A 20778-nucleotide genomic window follows, 5' to 3' on the forward strand; every position below is an offset into this window, starting at 1 on the left:
GTTGGTGTTCTTTACCTTTGTGCGATGGGGCTGAAGCCTCTTTTAAACTCTCAACCTTATCACGGCAACTACTCGTTGGCTCGAGCTAGAGGGTCATCTAAACAAGCTCAACACAACTCAAGCCATGATGATAACAGTTATAAGCTTTCGAGATATTCCAATATGATCCAGTTTACTCCTTGTACCTGTACCAATGCTTCATATCCCACCCTGTAACCTTGATACCTGAACTCCCACAAAGACAAAAGAATATACGCTCAGTATCCTGACAATACAATTACTCCCATTCATCCAAATCTACTCATCGCGAAACAGCCATCTACCACCAGGTCTCATAGCTTCCCGATGTCTGTCTCGGACCGTCTGTCTTTCTCGCTGAGCAGCCTCTGATCTCTCTTGCTCCAACTCCTGCGTGTTAGGGAAGTCGGCGTTCCAAAAGCCTGGAGGACTTCGCATTCTTGAGTAGTGGAATCGGTGCGTCCCATACTTATTGGCAAGCTCCTGTGTCTTGGCCTCAACCCACAACTCTTCTCTCTCCCTCTTGTCCATGGTTCCCAGGCGGTATGCAAAATCTCCCAGATACTCCTCCAGCAACTTCTGTTCCTCTTGTCGCTGAGCAGCTGTTAGAGGGGATTTTGGACGATCAGACAGAGCGAGGGCGCGCCAATCTTTCCCGCAACAATGTAGATCGGTACAGCCTTGCATGCGAGACCTCTCGTCTCTGTCACGCACCACATCAGAAAAAGCAAAGTCGTGACCCTCGTTGGCTTGGGGGTTGATTTTGAAGTCGTCAGGTCGTAGTTCCGATATTGGTTTGCGTCGCAGGGTCCCTTCCTTGGAGTCCACAGGAGACCGCATATTCTGGGGTGTAAACTTGGAGACAGCGCCCACATCTGTAGTTCGACTCGGGGTATCAATCTGTTGCGCGGGAGTTCTGTCTCTAGCTCGACTCCCTTGTTCGAATGGTAACACTCGACGCCCTGGAATTGCAAGGTCTTCCGTAGTTGTGCTTGGTCTTGTTGCCGTTCTGGGAGTGAGTCGACTGGTAGGTGAATTCTGGGCGGCAGGACTGTTCAACAGTGTATCGAGTCTCCCCCTAGGAGTTGTGTTTGCATCCTTGTCCTTTCTGTAGGCCTCGCCATCTTCAGCCAGGGTCGAGATACCACGTCCCAGCCCCTTTCTGAGGGGAGTGTCTGGTTTTTCTCGAGTTGACTGCACCACTCTTCGATTTACACTCAACGGCGTGAGTGCTGAGGTTCGCTCGATTGGCCGAGCTGTCTGAGGTACGTGGTCGGGTCGAACAAAGAGAGGCTTGGGGGTCGTGGCTGGAGCAAATGCATAGGCATGCATTTGCTCCAACTTTTGTGACTCTTCTAGCTCACGTCGTTTCCTGGGCGTCAACAATCTTTGTGCAACATCTCCTAAGTCTATACTTTCTTGTGCAAGGAGAGTAGCAGGCCCCAACGTTTGTATGGGGCTCGAGGATCGCTCATTGGGCTCAACTTTCACTTTTTGTAATGGCGAGTCATTGGGATCTGCATCGTTACGTTTCCTCTTCCGTACCTCTCTTTCTGACACAACAACTGGTGTGTCAGATGTCGGTTCTTGCTTAATTTTCACTTCGCTGACATAGCCCTGAAGCGGTAGCTCAGGAAGACCCGGTAGATACTCATCGTGGGGCCTCGATTCCCCCTCGCTTTGTGTAGAATCCGAGCTAGGGTTGGCGGCTTTTGTGTCGAGAATGGGTTGATTGTTATCAGCATGGAGAGACGCCGCTGCTAGGGGTGGAAGTTCCAGGTCCGCTTGCTCAAGGCCAGTTTCCGAAGTGAAACTGGTACTGGGGCTGGGAGCAGCGTTTTCTGTCCTTGCCACAGGGAGCGTGGTTGCCCGGGAGCTTCTGTTTTGACGATCTGTGATGCTGATTCGATGCTCGTCCTCAGCTGCCTTGATCCTCTTCTCCAGCATCGTCGCATGATTAATCCATCGATCGCGCTCCTCTTTTCTTTTCCTCAAGGCATCCTTTGCCTGTTTGAAGTTTACCGAAAGTGCCTTAAACTTGTGGCTAACTTTAGCACACTCGAGCTTCCAGTCTGGTTCGTTTTCTGGTGTTTTGCTCTCTGGCGATTTTCGCTGGGCTGATGCCTGTGGGTTCTCTGCCGTCTTGGTTGTTACTTGCTGGAGCTGTTCTTTCAACCTTGCATTTTCATCCGCCAAATCAGATGCTCTAGACGCGTAATCATCTCGCTGCTGGAGAGCTTCATCAAGTTCCTTCTGGGCCTTTGCAAGATCTAATGCGTGTTAACAATCTCATTCACGCCATGTTCTTAAGTTAATGACGTACCTGATGCGATCTGCTGGTCAATTAAATCACACGCATTATTAATGGCATCGAAAAGAGCCGGGCGACCAGAAGCAAGCCAACTTGTCATCGTTTTATATACAAACCAAATGACATTTCTGTTGACTCGTCTTTTCTGAGGATGTATAACGGTCGAAGGAGTGATGTACCTGGACTAGCTGGGCTGATGCAACCTCGACGCGTCTCCACAGTTTACCGATACCGACGCGGCGATTTCCACTTAAGGGACGCCTGCAGTCGGCGCACGCACGTGACCACCCTCGGAGGACTCATTATGAATCAAGAACTTAAATCTAAGACAAAAGGGAATCTGAGGAGCTTGGAAAATCTACTATGGATAGAACTTTCATTGGAAGTTTGATTATGTGAAATGTGGAAGTAGGACAATTGTGGTACTAATGGTATTCCAAAAACTCCCCAAAGCTCCAGCTTATTCTATTCCAAAACCTATTTATGTGCCATGACATGCATCTAAAAATACACTCGCTATAATTAAGGTATACAACTGATACTGTTCATTAGTCTTGATCCTTGGCAAGTGTCCAGCACTTGCGCATCCCAGTACCCATGGACTCTTCATCAACAGCTTCAGGAGTTGCCCATCTCAGTCGACTTGAAGCAAGCGACTTCGTGTCATTCAAGTCACCATCTTCAAGGGTGAACAAGTGGACATGCATCATAAGCTTCAAATGAGAGAAAATCCATGGTACACTGCCAAGCTCTTCCACATGTTTAGGTTTCACTGCCTTGCCTCCATGCTCACCTGCCAGCTTGGAAACGTATGACAATGCCTTCGATCTTCGCTTTGCCGGTGTGTTACCCTCTTTCGAGTTTTCAAGAATATAGCTAGGAAATTCCCACAGGCCAGCGAGAAGTCCCTTCTCTGGACGTTTCTGAATCAGATATTGCCCGTCGCCGCGGCGAATCACGCAGACTAATGTCTCTTCTTCTCTGACTGCCTTTTTGATAACTTTGAGCGGGAATTTGCGTGCGTGATCGACAATGATCTCCGTATCTCGAGGACCTGGACCCGTTTCTACTTTCGAGGAAGCCTTCTTATCTCCAGATAGCCCCTTGAAGGCAAATGCGGCCAAGGTCATCTGCTTGCCTTGTCCTCCATTTGCCTTGGTCTTTTTGGAGGTCTTGGCTTCCACCTTGACCTCTGGCTCGTCTAAATTCGTTGATTCTTCAAAGGGCTCGCAGAGGTCGCACAAATCTTCGATGTCCCCAATCTTTGTATCACGGCCTTTGTTTGCGATCAACGTTTGTCCTTCGGCGTAGGCACGACAGGTCGAAGTAATGGGGCACTCGGAGCAATTTGGCTTGGGTATGCAGATTGTGCTTCCCAATTCCATGAGTGCTTGTCCCCATCGACCAGGGCGATCGCTTGTTTCGACTTCTTCGTCGCTTTGAGCATTCGTCCCGTCCTGCGCCACAGCTTTGACCAAAGCATCGGCAGCGGCCCATAGTGTATCGATCACGACTTTGTTGGTTTTCACATTGCCGAATAGCCCAAGTTGTCGGCTCAACACGCGTAAAACGTTGCCATCAACCATCGGCGCAGCTCGCCCAAAGACAATGGCTGAAATGGCACCGGCAGTGTATCGCCCAACACCAGGAACCTTTGCCTCGAGATCTTGTGTGCAGGAAGGCAACAGTCCTTCCATAGTCGAATCGTTGACTACAAGCTTTGCCGCCTCGTGAATTCTTGTTGCTCTGCTGTAGTATCCCAAGCCACGCCAGGCACTGAGAATATCATCGGCACTTGCAGCAGCGAGATCTTGGATCGTGGGCCACTTTTCCATCCATCTATTCCAGTAGTCTATGACCACAGCAACTCGCGTCTGCTGCAGCATGATCTCGCTGATCCAGACCTCATACGCTCGCCGTTCCAGAAGGTTGCGAAGTTCTGTTTGACCATGATCCTTTGGATTTATCCAGGTCTTGCGCCATGGCATCGAACGCTTGGTACTCACGCCGTCAAACCAGCTGAGAAGTGCCTGTCGAGAGGCAGACTGTTTCAGTAACAGGGGCCGGTGATATGAGAGAGGATGATGTCTTGACGGAGGGGTGCATGGGTTTTGGCATGTCTCTCCTTCACATGAGAACAGAGTCTCATGAATCTTGGAGTTTGCATTTTTGCCTCTTGCGGACTGCGTTTTCCTCCGCTTTGCTATAGGCAGCTTGACATCGTTTTTTGGCGTCGCGTCTCTCTCAGACGCGTCAAAGTCTTCGTCGTGAGAAGGTGAAGGGCGCTTAGCCACGCGATTCTTAATTACGGAATCCTTATCATCTTCAGGCTCCAATTGGGATAAGAATTTTTGCGAAGCATTGATCGCACTTGAACGCGTTGCTCGCGCTTGAGTTTTCTGAAGGAATTTGTCCATGATGCCGTGTTTCCTTGACAGCCTCTTGAGTGAATGTGAATGTGAATGTGTTTTCAAAGAACTGTATTAACAAGAAGTCTTCCTTAGTGATACATGATGGGATTGAGTAAAATGAAAGTATTCGTAGAAAAGCTGATAGAGAAAGACGACAATACTCGTGGTGTTGCAGCATTTACCGTCGAGGTTTCGCGGGTGGGTTAATTAAACTTAGCGCTCCCGACGCCTAACAAATTAGCTGGCTATGACCGAGACATCCATATCTCCCACCTTGAATTCTTCACTATTGGCGAGGTTAACGAACCTAATACGCATATTTTAGTTTCCTCGGCAATCTACCACTTCTTACATGTCGGCTTCCTTCGTAGATATGAATCGTGGACTGCTCAGAGATGCTAGATGATGACAGACCCCCCTTGTCTAGTCGCAGGCCAACCTGCAGCCTGCAGCCGCACGACAGGCCTCATCATGCTCCCCTCTAAGCGCTCAAGTCGACATTCCCTCCCTTTTGCCTCATTTCGTCTCAGCCTGAACTGAATTCACAGCTACACATCCACGAACATTCTTGAATAATTAAACATCGCGAGATGTTCTCAACGGCCATATCCACGAACTTTTGTGAAGCATGTTCTGGTATCTTTCAGGGGCATTATGTCCCTACTAATGTGCTGGCCGAGAAAGACTTGGTTGATGTTCAAGACACTGATTTTGGAATCCCTGGCTTCACGAAAGACGTAACTGAATGGAAAGTCAGACTGGAATACGCAGCAGGACAAGAAAAAGCAACGCCGTATCTCCATCACAGCCTCCATGACTTGGCTAAAAATGCAGACAAGTGTAGTCTATGCGCTGTTATGTCGGAGAGAATACAGTCAGATAAACAGCCAGCGGCCATACCGCAGAGGCTGAAAGACATGAAGGAAATGGGGAAGGATATTATTGGAATCCCCGTCATCAAGCCACAGCCGGGAACATTTTCTGGCATGTTCACTCTTGGATTTCTGTATGTCACTTGGGGTAGGCAGAAGTGGCTGGGCCATACTTTTCAAATATACCATGCCTTTTTAACGGTTGGTAAGCATCAGGCCCGTCTTTCCAATACACCTATGTTAATGAAACTAGACCTTTCAAAGGGAGAGAACCGATTCATATGGAAGCCCAAGTACGATCGCCAAGAATCGTTGCTACGAATCAAAAGCTGGCTTAGTTCATCGCCAACCATATCAAGATTGACACCTCGGCTGCCAACAAGGCTGCTTCACTGCCAATCGTCAGCTAATCTCGCAGGAGACCCTACAGTTAAACTAGTCAATACGGTTGGCTTTGACGTATCTACTCGTTACATCGCCCTCAGTCATCGCTGGGGCGCAGGACAACCACTCATGTTGTTGGAGTCTCTGAGAGATACATTCTTTAAGAACATCCCCTTCGGTACGATCCCACCAACATTTCAAGACGCCATCAGATTAGCCAATGCGCTAGACGTTGAGTACATTTGGATTGACTCGCTCTGTATCATTCAGGATTCCAAGGATGATTGGCAGACAGAAGCTGCACAAATGGCTTCTATATACTCCCTTTCCTATGTCACAATCTCCGCCACTGCTGCCCAAGATTCTGCAGCTGGTCTCAAACAACAACATCCAATGCTGAAGCATCCTTGTGAGATCATTCCATCCTGGACAGGGTTTGAGAATCAGATTCCACCTGTGCCTGTGAGGATTGTGAACAGATCCGCTTTCTGCGACGCAGTTCTTGCCCAGCCTCTGTTTCGCAGGGGATGGGTCTTCCAAGAATGGATCCTATCGCCAAGGACCATCCATGTCGCTCGAGACCAGCTTTGGTGGACCTCGGCCTCAGATATGACTTCTGGAGGGTTTGCCGCAAACGAGACATGCGAAGGCTTTGACTTTGACGTTCATCGAGAATACATCCATACGATGGCTCCGGGGGCCCTGTACTCGATGGAAAGCCAAAGTGAAGAGAGTCTTCAGCTCGTGTGGCATATTTTGCTGCAAGAATACATGTCACGCTCACTCACATTTGAGTCCGATCGCTTGGTAGCATTTGCCGGTATCGCTAGCTTTTACCAGAGTCATGCGAAGATTAAAGCAGACTCTTATCTGGCAGGAATATGGCGCCATGTTCTTCTTCAAGATCTATTATGGACTATAAGTGAGGGTAGAAAAGTGTCACCGCCACTGAATTACCGCGCCCCATCGTGGTCTTGGGCGTCCGTGGAGCCAGCACCAGATACGAAAAAGCAGTTCCTGATAGGGAGCAAGGAGATAAACATAAAACTATCAGAGACGGAACAGCCTTGGGTCCGTACAGCCACTGTCATTGAGGCATCTGTTGAAAGAATGGGGTCAGAATTTGGTTCAGTTTCTGGCGGGTACATTGTCCTTCACGGGCCATTGATCAAGGCTCGTCTCTCTATGAACACGATCGATTTATCGAATCACCTCACGGAAAAACAGGCTTTAGAGTTCGTACCAGGCGGAAAGTTGCGATTTGTTCAAAACCAGGTTACAGTGCCAGGGGGTCCAACTGAGGCAACCATGGGAGCATATACACATTTGTCGGTGACCAGGGCTTTGCTCGATGATGTTATCCCAACTGTGCTGGCTGAAGAGGTTGTCGATATTTATGTTTCAGTCTTCTACTGCCGCTTTACTCGTGATGGAAGTCCTATTGGTGAAGCATTGGTCCTTGTTAGAGGCATTGAGAAGGGAGAGTTCCGTCGAATTGGCCAGGTCAGCATGACTGGAGAGACCATAGAGCCCTGGGCTGAGAATAGGGACTTTAGCAAGTTTGCGCCTCTTACAGACGAGGAAGAATTCCTCAGTGTGGGGGACCAACCTGGGATCTACAACTATCGAATTCTCTAGTCTACCATTAAAGAGTCTCATTAAGCAGTCTGATTAAGATTCATCGCCATCCCGTCCAGGCCATAAAAGCTTCCTGCGAATCACCGCTGAGATCATTCCATACAGAACAACGAACCACATAATCACGAGCAAGATTGTCATTACACTTGACACCCATTTAATCCCTTCACTTTGTAATTCCTCACCAATGTACGCCGTAGCTAGTGTGAAGCCGATATTCGGGAAGACAAAAGCCCACCAACTCATGCTGAACTTTAACTTCCATCTTAATGCAGAGGCGAGAACGGCAAAGAGGCTGAATCCAAGGAACCAGAAGCCGACACACCAGATCCATACACCAGTCCAAAGTGCCAGCACTCGAAGGATTTCGCTCGCCATTGGGTGTGTCGTAAAGTAGCCATAGCCTTCTGGAAGTGATCTCGACATACCAATGATGGCCACCGCTGTGTATCCGGCTGGGCCTACAGCAATGAACATGCCAGGCCGCATTGCTGGTGCTGGAAGACCATCCTGCATCAACCTGCCCAAATACAATGGATACATGAACAAAGATACTGTCCACCCAAGACCCTGGAAAGTCAGACCAGCTACTAGCATTGACATCCGATGTTCCGGGCTCTGAGAGGACATGAGAGCAGAAGCGAGAGTCCCAGTGAGCATTGCTGGGAATACTGGTAGAATCCATGCTGGTGTCATGGAATGAATAGGCAAATGAGCTCCGGTAAATAGGACGTAGAACTGGACTATAGCGGATAAGATCGAAAGGCCAGCATACAGCCAGAAACAGACTCGCAACGCAGTAGCTAGCCACGGGCCAGCAGCGGGGATTCCATATACGGTTGCATTCGCAATGATAGTAGCGAGGCTGAGTAGAGAGCACGGGAAGAAAAGACCCTCAGTGGGATGCATCAAGCTATTCCTCAGCGCATACGGCGTCTTCATGAAGCGGAAAACAAGACCGGATACGATGGTAACAAAAAGGACCAAAGTAAGGATAAAGTAGATCTTGCCGATGACCTGCAGACCTCGAAACTGATGTGGTGTTGAATGTAGTAATAGCGCAATACCGCCTGTGCTCATGACGAATGTGAACCATGCCCATGTTATGTGCTTGAGTCGTTCCACGATTCGAACGTTGGCAGTGGACTTGAAGTGTTTTTGCCCTGCTACTCGTGTATGGCCTTCTTTCCAATTATCATTGTCCATATCCTGGACGCGGCGTTTGAGGTCGAGACGGCCATCGCCGTCTGCAGAAAAAGACATTTTGAGGCCGATACACAGTGAGAAACCATGAAAGATGAAGGTTGGTGGAGGTTTCAGGTGAAAAAGGTCCACTGTTGGATCAAGGTCGTGACGAAAGTCTAACTTGGTGATGGGTCATCGTTAGTCATGATTAGGCCAGGGAGGCTGAGATGCGAGGTTCTTGATAAGCCGATTATCAAAACACCTCCAGTGAGATTTTAAGGGTATCGAGCGTCGATCAAGGGTTATTTAATGGCGTTGTACTAACGTTATCTGAGGTTGATTTGAATAGCGTGAGACAGCTCCTGCTGGAATGAGCGAATGGGACGATGTCAGCTCATGAGGAGCAGACATCCACCAGTCGCCAAGATAACACTCCATGTACTCTACAAATAATTGAAGACAAGACAATCTCCATTTGACCTTTTTTTTTTTTTTTTTTTTTTTTTTTTTTTTTTTTTTAAATAAGGAGCCGTTGAGTGTATCTGCATTCTAAAAGACATGATGTTGGATATTGTCCCCAGACATCATTCATACCTGGGTACTTAAATCATTAATTGAAGCTAGCTGATACTAACTATTGAGCCTGTAGTTGCGTCAGGTTTTCTAAAGAACCTGATACTGATAACGGAATCAAGCAAGTCCCTTGCTTTCATGACAATCCAAATGGGCTTAACACAAATGCAGGCTTCGTATAAATCTCATCCATTCTGTCTGTCAATCACACCCCCGTCAATACCCCCATTTCTTATTCTTCGAGCGAGGAAATCTGGGCATCAAGTCATCTTGGAGCAGGTGAACTTGATTCTCTGTCAGATCATCGAATGAAGCAAAGTCTCTAGTGTTGAGCACCACAGCAAAGTCGAAATACTCATTGCTCTCGACGTGGGTGCGGGCGCCTTCGAAGTCACCCCGACGAGAACCATTCTTTCGAAGCCCAATTCCGCTCACAGCTATAAAATTGTTAGTTTAGAGACAGCCAAAAGACATGAACTTAGTACTTACCATGGAACCCAGCAAACTTGGCAATGGTGCTGGCACTCGCTTTGAGAGAAAACGCAGCGCTGCATTCTTCCATAATAGCACCGTATCCCCGGTACACTGCAGCAACTGATCTATTTGACATCGGGCGCAGCGGATCTAATCCATTCAGGTGACTTTCCTGGATAGTACGATCATGCCAGTGTTCGTATGGCGAAGTCTTGTACAGCTCTATACCCAAGCTTCGAAAGATATTCTTTGTTGAAGTCTACTGAGATATCCTCGCTAGCTTCACGTCGGTCATATCCTCCCTTATGTTCGAGCAGATGTTTGACAGAGATACTCATGGCCCGCTCGTCCTTTGCGGAATAGCCTATTCGCTTATAGACCTTTGTCCGAATGGAGAGTTTGCCGCGCTTTATGAGGTGGTCAATGGCAGCAGCAGTGAACACCTTACTCACGCCTGGCAAGAAAGGTATCGTTAGTTGCAACAGTCTCACGGTCATCTTCGGCCCATGTATAGGCGCGCTCAGCCATGATTACACCCTTCGATGTTATAGCCACTTGTGCTTGCCTGAGACCATTTGTCTTCATGAACTTCTCCATGATCGAGTCCAGTGATTTATGCTTCCTTAGGAACTTGGTTTCTTGCTCTGTGGCGTACAAGCGACAAGTCTGTCGTTGTTCCTCTGTGACTACCAGTGATGAGTCCTTGGTTCTAGAAGTTCTTGAAAGATGACGTTGTAAAACCCCTCGCCCTCATATACGCCGCTTTTTATATATCCGCCAGGGTCAAACACCTGATGTCTGTCCATTGATAGTCGCCTCGAGGGCTACTTCATTCAGGTGTGTGTCGCTGTACCAATCCCCAACACTCGTTTCAATGAAGATTCCAGCGATATCGAGATCGTTAGACATAAAGAGCTTCTTGGGACGCCAGAAAGGCTACGTTATCTTACTGGCGAAGACATGTTGGAAATACTCCTCTTTTAGGTCGGCGTGCAGAGCGACAATCTCATTTCCACGATTCTCGTGACGCAGAATGCAATATGTTCGGTCGTTAGGCGTGCTGTACGAACTGAATTCTTATGTCCTCATTCTGAACACCGATTCTGTTCTCTCAAGAAACGGCTCCCAGTTCTTAATACCATCCTCAAGTGTCCAGACCATTTTGTTTGGCTTTCTGTCTTCTTCCATAACGCCAGCAAAGATAGCCCCCTCTCTAGTACCAGTGACCGTAACATGGGTTACAATGTACCTTTTCTTTCGTTGCTTTTGGACCCATGAATTGAAGACCGGCTTGGGCACGTCATGGATCATCTGCAAATCTGGTCCAAGTGGCTCGTAAACCCTAATTGCAGAGTGACGGGCGTCATGAGGAGGCCCATAAGAACCTAGCGATATTGGTCGGTATTTCATCTTTAAAAGATGTTGGAGTCTTGCGGAGTGCTAATAACAGGGAAAACCGTGATAGTACTCAACCTGCGGAGGGGACCGTTGAAGGGGGGACATGTTGGGATGTTCACTACCTTAGCTGTCACTGACCCGTGGAATGACAGGAGGGTTGCCAACATCATGAGAAGACCAATACCAAGGGATTAGCACTGCTATTGTACTGCCAGAATGAAGATTATTAGGAAACTTCCTCGGAATAAAACTGTGTGGAATGAAGTCATAGGTTATAAAGGGAAAGATGAGGGGGCAACGGGGGAAGACATCCTCGCATTGTTTTATCCAGAGGGTTCATGAGGATCATCGACTGGCCTGATACACGACGATATCTTACTGAACTATTGTAGTTTTATGGGTTACTCCAGCCTGTTTAGATCCCAGCAGAATGATGTACATTCCCTTCAAGAGATTGATGGCTTCAAATTAGATAGTAGCTATTTCTCTCAAGCGCAATCACCAGGTACTCGGCAAACTCGGCTTTTTGCAAATGAAATACATTAATGTCTAATTGAATTCCGCTTCAGTATTTCCAGGAAACAGCAATCATTGGCTGCGGAAGGAAATGCCAACAAATGATATTCTTTTCGCAGTGATTTAGCAGTGAAGCCGGCATACTCCCCTTGTCAGGTTTATGAGTGGATGAACAACAGGAACTGATCAGTATCTTGTAATTAAACCTAATTAGTAAATAGATATTATCGTGTATAAAGGCAGTTCCGGGACCTTGGGTGATATTCTCAAACGTCAACGTCCAGGCTACTACATCGTTTGATTTCCTCTCACTACTAGAGATCCCGATGACTAGCCTTTCACAGAAAATCAGACCATCCGTGTCTGATACAGAGGAAGAAAGAGAAATCTCATCATCGAAAACAAGGCACTGCTTCAGACTGATCGAATTCCGTTGTCGTTGAGGAGGCTACTAAAGGGCGCACAGCAGCTTTGTGTAACACTCTACTACCAAGTACGTACAATTCTCCGATTACAAGGGCGCACAACGCCCATGTTGAGACTGAGCACAAGTCCAAATCGGAGAACGTCAGACAGCCAAGTTGTCTCGCCGTGGGAGACAACATCCTTTGACCTTAGTTGCCAGCGTCCGGTGAGGCTCTTGACCAGCTAAAGGCCAAAGACTATTGAAGAATGAGCTTGTTGGAGAAACGGCTATATTTACAGTTTCTGAGAATTATTGTCTCGTATGCATTCGAATTAGACCGAGGGCAGTATTCAGGCCTCCGTTGATAAGTCGTCTCATGATGTTGGATGGTGTTTGGCTATGTTGCGCCGATCTGGATCTCGAATTATAGCTTCACAGGCTATACCTGAAACAGCTAGAGCCTCCACCTTGCCCCATCTGTGCGGTCGCGCCGCGTCTTTGGCGATCTCGCCTGATTGTGCATGGTAAGCTAGGGCAACTGCATTTCATCACGTTACAGCGTCTGATGCAAGGTCATTTGACGGCGTTGGCAAGTGCGTTAAGAGCAATTTCTGCGAAGATTTGCCATCAGAGGTCACAGAGTATCTCATCCGACATATCTTGGTCCCTCAAAAGATCACAACTGCTGTACCTTTCTGCTTGGCTCGGCTCTGATAGATGATTATGACCTATCACACTCAGCCTCACAAGCACAAGTCGAGTGATACAAAAGTGATGATAGCCATAATGTCGCATCTTGACCGGCTTTGGCATCTTGCATCATCTCTGTACAACGTCGCCATATAAGGCTTGAGTACCAATAGAAGAGCTCTAAATGTTGTGTAATGGCCAACTCAGACGGTATCGACCCATCCATGATAAAGCAAGGCCTTGTCAGACTGACATTGTGCATCCTGGTTTGACTCGATGTTTTCGAGAACAACGATAAGCGAGCCAATGCCTGTTGGACACAATAACAGGACCAATTTATCTAAATCAATTTCTCGGGTAGTTACAGGTGAATGGGTGTTGGGATACGAATATCTGTACATAGTAAAATGTGATCGGGTGATTGCACAGTGCCCCGGCTAGATCCAAATCCACGATGCTAGCCCAGCAGATGTACTCGCTGCAAGCCGTCCCTTGCAGCGGAAGGGCCAACGATTTAAGCCCTGAAGCGAGAAGTCAGGCCTCCACTGTGGGTTAAGAAACGCACTGGGCCAGGGACTTTAGACTAATGGAAGGTTACTAGACGGCAAGGCAGGTATGCAGAGTCGACCCGCACTTACTCAACCCGTCAAAGCGCGTGAAAACTCCCCTCAAACTCTGGAATTCGGCCTTGGTTCTCTCTTTCACACATCACCACAAACTTTCCTCAAATTCTCGTTTGATCCTCTCCCCTTGCAAATATAAGCAAATCAAACCTTTCGGTAAGTCCACGGCTTCACTTTATCAGATTTCAACGCGCAGCCTCTTTACCAGCAACTCCCACTTCGCTGCCGTTCTTTCGCATCATCATCATCATCTCTCAGCGCTCGCCTGAAAAAAAATCCTGGAGCAAAATTACCTGGGAAATCTCTGCACCCCGCCCCCGCCTACCACTTTCAGCTATGAGAACGTTGACAGTGGGCTTGAAACTCACTGTCCACTCCCATGACAAGCCATTGGGACGAGCCGTTGGGAAACCGTCCATTGTCGGCAGTCTATCACTGTTTTAATGCGATTACAGCTCCAATTGCCAAGTTCAAGAGTCTCTGAATCGCCCTCATGACTCTCTCACGCCTCTCAGCCATTTTGGTTCAAAGAGTCTGTGTTTTCTCGTCCGCAAAGAAAACCTTTTCAATTTCCTCCAGTTGCCCCTCTTCTTACTTTCTGCAACTCCGTCACTACACATCAGCCCCCCTTCGCCAATCTCTTGCCTCTATCAGATCTCGGAGGCGGGTGACCACTCTAGCTTTTGCCTCAACACACTTTCATACTTTCACATCTTCTGTGCCTCACTTCTTAGACTGACTTCGAGAATTCAGAAACCCTTTCACACAACTACCCAATTTCTCAAAATGGATTCCTTCCAGCAGCAACAACAGCAGCAGCCCCGTGGCGCTTGCTACTCTTGTAAGTTCGATCTATCTCGTTCAGACTCCTTCATCAGCATGTTCCGCACAAAGACCTGTTTCCAGACCAATGCAAGCTTCTGCGCTAGCTTTGTTCCCAATGGCGACTCAAAACAGTGCGCTGCTTCTTTAGGTTCTAGGCTTGATGCTGTGGCTTGCCCTTGATGTGTTTATGCACGGCGTCGCGTGCCGTACGCTCACCGTAGACCTGGCTTGGTAGTGGCCTCTGAATCTCATTCAGCATCGGTTGCGGCGTGTCGGATCCACATACTTTTCTTCTACACTTGAACAAACACTAACATGATTTCTAGGCGGTTCTACTGGCCACCAGGTATGATTCGCATTTCGACGTCTTTGTCTCTGTCAACCTACTCACCGTTCTCTCTAGGCCCGCGACTGCCCTACCAAGGGTCCTGCTAAGTGGTGAGTGTTCTCTCAGAGTTTTGAGTTTTCTTTACTAATTCAGATCTAGCTACAACTGCGGTGGTGAGACCTACTGGCTCTTTTTCCAATACGTAATTTGTCAACTAACTTCCTTTGCTATCAGGCGAGGGCCACATGAGTATGTCGTCTCACCTCTTTTGTTTGACCGTCGCTAATTCATCCCAGGCCGTGACTGCACCGAGCCCATGAAGGATAACAAGTCCTGCTACAAGTGCGGCCAGCCCGGCCACATCTCCCGTGACTGCCCCATGAGCGGCGGCAGCGGCCAGGCTACCGAGTGCTACAAGGTGAGTTCATTTGTCCTTCAGACTACGGCTACGGCTAACAATGTTTAAGTGTGGTGAGATCGGCCACATTGCCCGCAACTGCTCCAAGTCCTCCTACGGTAACAACTATGGTGGTGGCTTCGGTGGTGGCGCTGGCAAGACCTGCTACTCTTGCGGCGGCTACGGCCATATGTCTCGTAAGTTGTACTTCTATGCGGGAGCGTTTGATCTTGGCTTACCAAATCACAGGCGAATGTGTCAACGGCATGAAGTGCTACAACTGTGGCGAGTCTGGCCACTACTCCCGCGACTGCCCCAAGGAGTCCGCTGGTGGTGAGAAGATCTGCTACAAGTGCCAGCAGCCTGGACACGTCCAGTCTCAGTGCCCCAGCAACTAAAATGGTGGCTCGTGACTCAGCAATGCGACTGAGGCGAGGTGGACGTGGAGACTCGTTGATACCCACGGACAATTTATTTCCTAGTTCTTTTTATGGCATTTCGGCAAAAGTTCAACTTCTTCGCACGACTTCTTATGATTATCACGGCAGAATGGAGGCTCACAAAACAAACCGTGCGCGATTCTCGACGAGTGGCTAGCGGCGACCAGCTTTGATTGGAACATATCGGCATTGGATTTCGTCACACAACGAACGAACGACTACGACCATGAAATCGACTCGACTCTGAGACAGACGGATGGTGACGGGTGGGGGTGACGAGATCAAACTGAAAATATCTGGTGTCTTGCATGCAATGTTCTACAACACCTCTGGTGCTCTGCTTACTCGCTGCAAGTGGAGAACCCAAGCTGAGGAGAGCTGGGGGTGCTCCTTTGGTAGTCAAGTCGAGATGAAATGCGTTGTCCCAACGTTGTGGAAACTCTAACCTGGTGTGACTGTTTGTGTGTTTCGATATTGCCGACCTATGCTTTGCGTTACTAGCAGAAGCCGGTGTGTAGAATGAAGGTGAACAAGGCTCAAAGGGTGGTCGTTCCTCTTGGACGCACCAGCACAGTCGGCCTGTTGTTATTAAGACAGACTCCGATCAGTAGCATGCTATTCGGACAATAGCATGTTCAGTCAGCTTGGTATGACGAAATAGCCAGCGAGCTGCTGGCCACGCATACAGGAACCCTTCAGGAGTAGCTGTGTGACGAAGATTCAGATCTAGAACGGTTCCCGACTCGGAGTGCACACGGATTCCTGACGTGGCCCGTTGGGGCTCATATCAAGCCCACGGACCAAGATAAGGATCCAGCATGAAAGACCTTTTACAACAATCTCGGCTGAATTTTTGAATAACCAGCCGATATAGGTGAAACTCAACAAGCACTTTAGCGGCCTAAAACACAGATATCCAATGAACTAGGCTGTTGGTATAGCTTGTTAATTTCAAAATCAGGGGGTCTGATAATAAAGGCCGACTGCAGACAGCGGGATAAATAGAATCAAGCTGACTGTCATGTCATTTAAATCAAGGTCAAAGAGTCGGAAGCTTTACCAGCCTGACTCTGGATTCTATATAAAGCTGTTTATATGGATAGCGCCATGGTAGCAAGAACATTACTCGGGCTTTGCTGCGTAATACACATGAATCAATTATATAGAAGACGGACACTTTCTATACAACCTCTGAAAGGGCCCTTCATTTCCAATCGGAGCCAGTCGAGTGCGCCACTGAAAGTGTTGTTTGGGTTGGTAACACAAGCACAAGCATGATCTGTGTTGAGTTGAGTTGTCTCCTTGAGTCCTTGACATTTACACCGTGGCTAGATCTATCAAGACTCATCACCCTTGTCTTGACATAGCTGACATTAGACCGACGATATATAAATGCAATTTGAATCCAAGTTTGGCCTTTTTGGTGTACTTGATAAGCCATTGGATACTCTAGTATTCGATTCTTTGCTCTCTAACGACACCGCAACCGACTCTCTTCATAATTTTCGATTATTAATTGAGAAGTAACCGCTATTCTGCACGTCCCTTTCCTTCAGCCAGCTTTCTTGGATGAGCAATGTATGTAAGATCACTTTCTGACATCTTTGGCTGGACGATACTAATTTCAGGCTTTTCAAAGAACGGAGAGGAATATTCAGGGGGTAGGATCGCCAGACTGAGATCGAAGTTTTGGTTGTTTTGCGAGGGCGGCATGGTCAAGCCCTTTGCGTTAAAAAAAGATACTATTTCATACTGTTTCCCCAGTTTCTGATCAACTTAATGAAAAAGCTTCTGTAAACGTATTCGTTACCAAAGCTTGATATAATTCTAGTCTGGCCTTTGCGTCCTTCTCCTAGGCATCAATCGTCCACAACGAACGGCACCTGCAATTGAAATCAGTTTTATACTTGAAGTAGATCAAGCGAATTCAGTTGCGGCGCACCTCGGCAACTCTTATAACAACGCTGAAAATGCGAGGGCCGGTTTCATGGTCCAACTGCCTTTGATATACGGCCTATCTACTCATATGGCAAGTTTGAAAACACTTTTGCAAATGGAATTCGGATGTATAGTAGATGCAATAGACTCGAAAGTAGTTCAACTTGTTAAGAAGATCATGTTCAGCCACCATGGGAGGACGTGGCTTCAAAAAGTTAGACAGCAGGTTCCTAACGAGCAACTTTGTGAAAACCAGTACGTCAACACATTTGCCGATTTAAGGTTGGCAGGCGACGATAACGAATACTGAAACACATAAGAAGAAAGTCAAGTGCTTCTACTTTAGATGTATTGATGCAACATTGTAAGCACCCATTGCGAAACGACTACGAAGTTTGCTCGCGGCCTACCTCTAACGTTGCGTTAAGGCAGCCTACCTAGTAAGTGATTCGTTATCACAGGTCCTTCGTTTTGACAAGAAGAAATAAATTCCCGGATATTTTCCAATAATACATGGTGTAAACTATAACCACCTTGAAACACTGCACCGTAGTCTTACAACATAGCCTTGGGGAAGTTCCTCATGGCCTGTCTCACACCAAGATCTGCCAACACTTCCTCGGCGCCACCAAGAATGGCATCGAACTTGTATGTTCGGTGGAACATCTCGATGAACTTGCCCATACCAGTTTGGGTAATACCACGGCCACCCCAGATCTGCACGGACTCGTCGGCAACTTCGTGGGCAGCACGAGTGGCGCTCATCTTGAGCAGACCAATGGGGCCGGCAAGGTGCTGTGCTTGTTGTGAGTAGGGCATATGGCACATTTGGTAGGTGACAGTTTCGAGCCATGACTGGTTGGCTTCGATTAGTGCGATCATCTTTGCCAGTCTGGACGGCATTAGCGATTGAGGAAATATGCAGAGTTTAGGAGAACTTACTTCTGGCGAATGACAGGTTGGTCAATGAGTGACTTGCCGAACACTTGGCGTTGGTTACTCCACTTAAGACACTCCTCAATGATGGATCGTGACAGACGAAGACTTCCGCCTATTGTAGAGGTTAGTTCTGATCTTAATGTTTATACCATAGCTGGGAGGTAGCACTTACAAACCATGTACCATCGTTCGTGGTTGAAGTTGCTCAGAATGACCTGGATGCCCTTGTTCTCCTTGCCCAACATGTTCTCAGCGGGGACCTTGACGTTATCGAATGTGACGAAAGCTGTACCAGCTGTTGTAGAGTAAGAGGTCTTGATCTGCTTGGTCTCGACACCCTCGCCACGCTCGATAAGGAAGACACTCAAGCCCTTGTCGGTTCGGGCACCTGTAACGAAGTAATCGCACCACACACCGTTGGTAATCCACTTCTTGGTACCGTTGATAATCTAGTTTGTGTGAGCGCCTGATCTTTGATCTTCAAGTAGCAATTGACTTACATAGTGCTTGCCATCGGGTGTCTTCTCAGCAGTTGTGCGCAATCCAGCGACATCTGAACCGGCGAAGGCCTCGGTGATGGCGAGACAGATCTTCTTCTTGCCGCTGAAGACCTCGTTGGCAATCTTGTTCTTCCATGCCTCGTCGCGTGCAAAGTTGAGGACCGCTGTCAGTCCAATAGTCATACCTGCCATGTTTCCATCGGCGAAACCTCGAGCCATAGCTCGCGCGAGCTCCTGTGCCACGATCAAATCATGGAAGTAGTCGAACTCCTCACCCTTGACGGCGCCTCCCATGAGGTCAACACCGTGAAGATGCTTTCCAGGTCCGATACGCATGTGCAAGATGCCCAGCTCACTCATGCGATCAATCATCTTCTGGCTAATGTATCGTCCAGTCGCCTCGCACTCCTGCGCCTCCGCGTAAAGCTCACTATCGACGAACTCTCGGAGCTTGCGCTGCAATCGCCTGTGGCTGTCCTTGTAGTAGGGCGAACGGAAGGGCTCTGCAAGCCATAGGGGCTCGGCGTAGGGGACCTTGCTGAGGTCACCAGGCTGTGGGGTAATAACTTGAGGCTTCTCGCCCTCGATGGTGCCAACAGCGAGGTCCTTGTACTTTGTGAGAACCTCATGTCGGTGGAGATTGTAGAAAGCGGTGGTCGCATCTTGACCGGCGACTTGTTTTAGGACAGTCTCACCACCGGGATGAGCGTCGACAAAATCTGTGAGATCGTAGACTGTGCTATCGATGATGCACCAGAGGGACTCGTCGGTTGTATGGGAGCGGACCTCCTCGCGGGAGAATGTATCTGAAGGAGAGCTCATGGCTGTGATTTGGGATATCAGAGGGAGACGATGTATCGCAAGAGTATAAAAGAACAGGTGAGAAACAGAGCTGAAGCTGAATGGGTGGAATTTGGCTTGCTTTAGCTGTTCCCAAGCCCCCAGACACAGTAGACAGACACACACTAAAACTACCCCAGACGATGATGAATGACCTTGAACCTCGGCACCGACTAAGTGGGCCTGTTGTGATGAAATACAAAGTCTCCCATTGGCTTCAGCGGCTTCACTTCCATTTTGTGGGGGCGGGGCCGACGCATTTGCACATGATGGAATGACCTGAATCTTGACCAAGAAAGAAAAAAGCTGAGACATGGATAGAGGGTCAACCGTCAGTCAATGGAGTTGAGTCTTTCCTCGGTAATAAAGCCCCATAATCCCTTTAAGCGAGGTCTCTACCCGCGGCTTGTTAAAAGGGCCATCGCCGTCCTTCTCTCGGATGGCCTGATTTTATGGGTTGAGCTTCATTGGGCTTCATCAAACAAGGAGCCTGGGAGCTGTCGTTAACCAACACTACTTAGGATCTGCTTGATCATTAGATGATTCCTTGCAAGAAATCATGAAAAGACTATACATGTTCCGCTCATCTGATTTCACTCCTGATTGGCTATAAGGCAACAAAGGTAAAGCACTCTAGAGACTGAAATTGCACTAAGGATAGCTAGGGTAGCCAGGTATCGAGGAAGACGATCTTCAACATCTAGTATGAGCGATGCCCCAAGACTCACTCATTGATCAGCTTCTAGTAGTACTTACTCTGTTGCTCAGATGAGTGACACTGAGAACAGCATGTTAATAATCGTTCCAAGAACTGTACCGTTATTTACGGTCTGTCTGATGTGCTGACTCTGCTCATTACAAGCCGCCCATCTCCATCCTTCAAAACTGGTTGTCGCTATAGGACCATGTCACTCCTTCTCATTACTCAAGCAAGCCAGACTATCATTGAGAATCACATTACATGTGTTCCTTTCACTCTTTCGTAAGCTCTGTGGCTCTTAGCTCAACCTGTACCAGAGGCTATTGGTTTTTGGGCATGGTGGCCTGTCAGTCTCGTGGGCTTGTGGATAAA

General features: G+C 48.0%; 9 protein-coding genes across 13 annotated transcripts; 2 read left to right on the top strand and 7 right to left on the bottom strand.

Moving 5' to 3' along the window:
* Positions 1-21: 21 nt before the first annotated feature.
* Positions 22-2489, bottom strand: FVEG_15168 (hypothetical protein). The gene is made up of 2 exons (XM_018904289.1): positions 2342-2489; positions 22-2288 (listed from the first exon to the last, which is right to left on the bottom strand). Exons 1-2 carry the CDS (start codon positions 2427-2429, stop codon positions 298-300), a joined length of 2079 nt encoding a protein of 692 aa, XP_018746929.1. The 5' UTR covers positions 2430-2489; the 3' UTR covers positions 22-297.
* A 259-nt stretch (positions 2490-2748) lies between these two features.
* FVEG_03020 (A/G-specific adenine glycosylase) lies at positions 2749-4746 on the bottom strand (the record flags this gene model as incomplete). Its single annotated transcript, XM_018890588.1, has 1 exon — positions 2749-4746. One exon carries the CDS (start codon positions 4744-4746, stop codon positions 2878-2880), a length of 1869 nt encoding a protein of 622 aa, XP_018746928.1. The 3' UTR covers positions 2749-2877.
* An 851-nt stretch (positions 4747-5597) lies between these two features.
* On the top strand, positions 5598-7634 carry FVEG_03019 (hypothetical protein; the record flags this gene model as incomplete). Its single annotated transcript, XM_018890587.1, has 2 exons — positions 5598-5817; positions 5866-7634. The coding sequence occupies 2 exons, from the start codon at positions 5598-5600 to the stop codon at positions 7632-7634; spliced, it is 1989 nt and encodes a 662-aa protein (XP_018746927.1).
* Positions 7347-9172, bottom strand: FVEG_03018 (hypothetical protein). The gene has a single exon (XM_018890586.1). The coding sequence runs from the start codon at positions 8895-8897 to the stop codon at positions 7668-7670; it is 1230 nt and encodes a 409-aa protein (XP_018746926.1). The 5' UTR covers positions 8898-9172; the 3' UTR covers positions 7347-7667.
* Positions 9173-9608: 436 nt separating this feature from the next.
* FVEG_15167 (hypothetical protein) lies at positions 9609-10002 on the bottom strand (the record flags this gene model as incomplete). Its single annotated transcript, XM_018904288.1, has 2 exons — positions 9609-9829; positions 9882-10002. 2 exons carry the CDS (start codon positions 10000-10002, stop codon positions 9609-9611), a joined length of 342 nt encoding a protein of 113 aa, XP_018746925.1.
* Positions 10003-10051: 49 nt separating this feature from the next.
* FVEG_15166 (beta-lactamase) lies at positions 10052-10463 on the bottom strand (the record flags this gene model as incomplete). Its single annotated transcript, XM_018904287.1, has 2 exons — positions 10052-10320; positions 10358-10463. 2 exons carry the CDS (start codon positions 10461-10463, stop codon positions 10052-10054), a joined length of 375 nt encoding a protein of 124 aa, XP_018746924.1.
* A 186-nt stretch (positions 10464-10649) lies between these two features.
* FVEG_03016 (hypothetical protein) lies at positions 10650-10775 on the bottom strand (the record flags this gene model as incomplete). The annotated part of the gene is made up of 1 exon (XM_018890585.1): positions 10650-10775. The coding sequence occupies one exon, from the start codon at positions 10773-10775 to the stop codon at positions 10650-10652; it is 126 nt and encodes a 41-aa protein (XP_018746923.1).
* Positions 10776-13487: 2712 nt separating this feature from the next.
* Positions 13488-16099, top strand: FVEG_03015 (cellular nucleic acid-binding protein). Of its 5 annotated transcripts, XM_018890581.1 has the most exons (10): positions 13488-13655; positions 13955-14031; positions 14253-14340; positions 14651-14670; positions 14728-14762; positions 14812-14825; positions 14887-14901; positions 14949-15070; positions 15120-15246; positions 15299-15917. In XM_018890581.1, the coding sequence occupies exons 2-10, from the start codon at positions 13993-13995 to the stop codon at positions 15445-15447; spliced, it is 609 nt and encodes a 202-aa protein (XP_018746919.1). In that variant the 5' UTR covers positions 13488-13655; positions 13955-13992; the 3' UTR covers positions 15448-15917. The 5 variants fall into 5 exon arrangements, with proteins under 5 accessions (XP_018746919.1, XP_018746921.1, XP_018746918.1 ...); XM_018890583.1 differs by lacking the exon at positions 13955-14031 and having other exon boundaries at positions 15299-16099; XM_018890580.1 differs by having other exon boundaries at positions 13488-14031.
* Positions 16100-17755: 1656 nt separating this feature from the next.
* Positions 17756-19846, bottom strand: FVEG_03014 (acyl-CoA dehydrogenase). Its single transcript, XM_018890579.1, has 4 exons — positions 18867-19846; positions 18539-18815; positions 18370-18478; positions 17756-18319 (listed from the first exon to the last, which is right to left on the bottom strand). Exons 1-4 carry the CDS (start codon positions 19686-19688, stop codon positions 17983-17985), a joined length of 1545 nt encoding a protein of 514 aa, XP_018746917.1. The 5' UTR covers positions 19689-19846; the 3' UTR covers positions 17756-17982.
* Positions 19847-20778: the final 932 nt, after the last annotated feature.

This window comes from Fusarium verticillioides, chromosome 5 (assembly GCF_000149555.1).
Source record: "Fusarium verticillioides 7600 chromosome 5, whole genome shotgun sequence".
NCBI lineage: Eukaryota > Fungi > Ascomycota > Sordariomycetes > Hypocreales > Nectriaceae > Fusarium > Fusarium verticillioides.

Excerpts from the sequence above, each read along its gene's own strand:
- FVEG_15168 (XM_018904289.1), bottom strand. The coding sequence starts at position 2,429 with ATGACAAGTTGGCTTGCTTCTGGTCGCCCGGCTCTTTTCGATGCCATT. Across the intron at positions 2,289-2,341 it reads TGACCAGCAGATCGCATCAG|ATCTTGCAAAGGCCCAGAAG; the intron begins GTACGTCATTAA and ends AACACGCATTAG.
- FVEG_03018 (XM_018890586.1), bottom strand. The coding sequence starts at position 8,897 with ATGTCTTTTTCTGCAGACGGCGATGGCCGTCTCGACCTCAAACGCCGC.
- FVEG_03015 (XM_018890580.1), top strand. The coding sequence starts at position 13,993 with ATGACTCTCTCACGCCTCTCAGCCATTTTGGTTCAAAGA. Across the intron at positions 14,671-14,727 it reads GCGGTTCTACTGGCCACCAG|GCCCGCGACTGCCCTACCAA; the intron begins GTATGATTCGCA and ends CGTTCTCTCTAG. Across the intron at positions 15,247-15,298 it reads CGGCTACGGCCATATGTCTC|GCGAATGTGTCAACGGCATG; the intron begins GTAAGTTGTACT and ends ACCAAATCACAG.
- FVEG_03014 (XM_018890579.1), bottom strand. The coding sequence starts at position 19,688 with ATGAGCTCTCCTTCAGATACATTCTCCCGCGAGGAGGTCCGCTCCCAT. Across the intron at positions 18,816-18,866 it reads CACCCGATGGCAAGCACTAT|ATTATCAACGGTACCAAGAA; the intron begins GTAAGTCAATTG and ends CACACAAACTAG. Across the intron at positions 18,320-18,369 it reads CAACCTGTCATTCGCCAGAA|ACTGGCAAAGATGATCGCAC; the intron begins GTAAGTTCTCCT and ends AATGCCGTCCAG.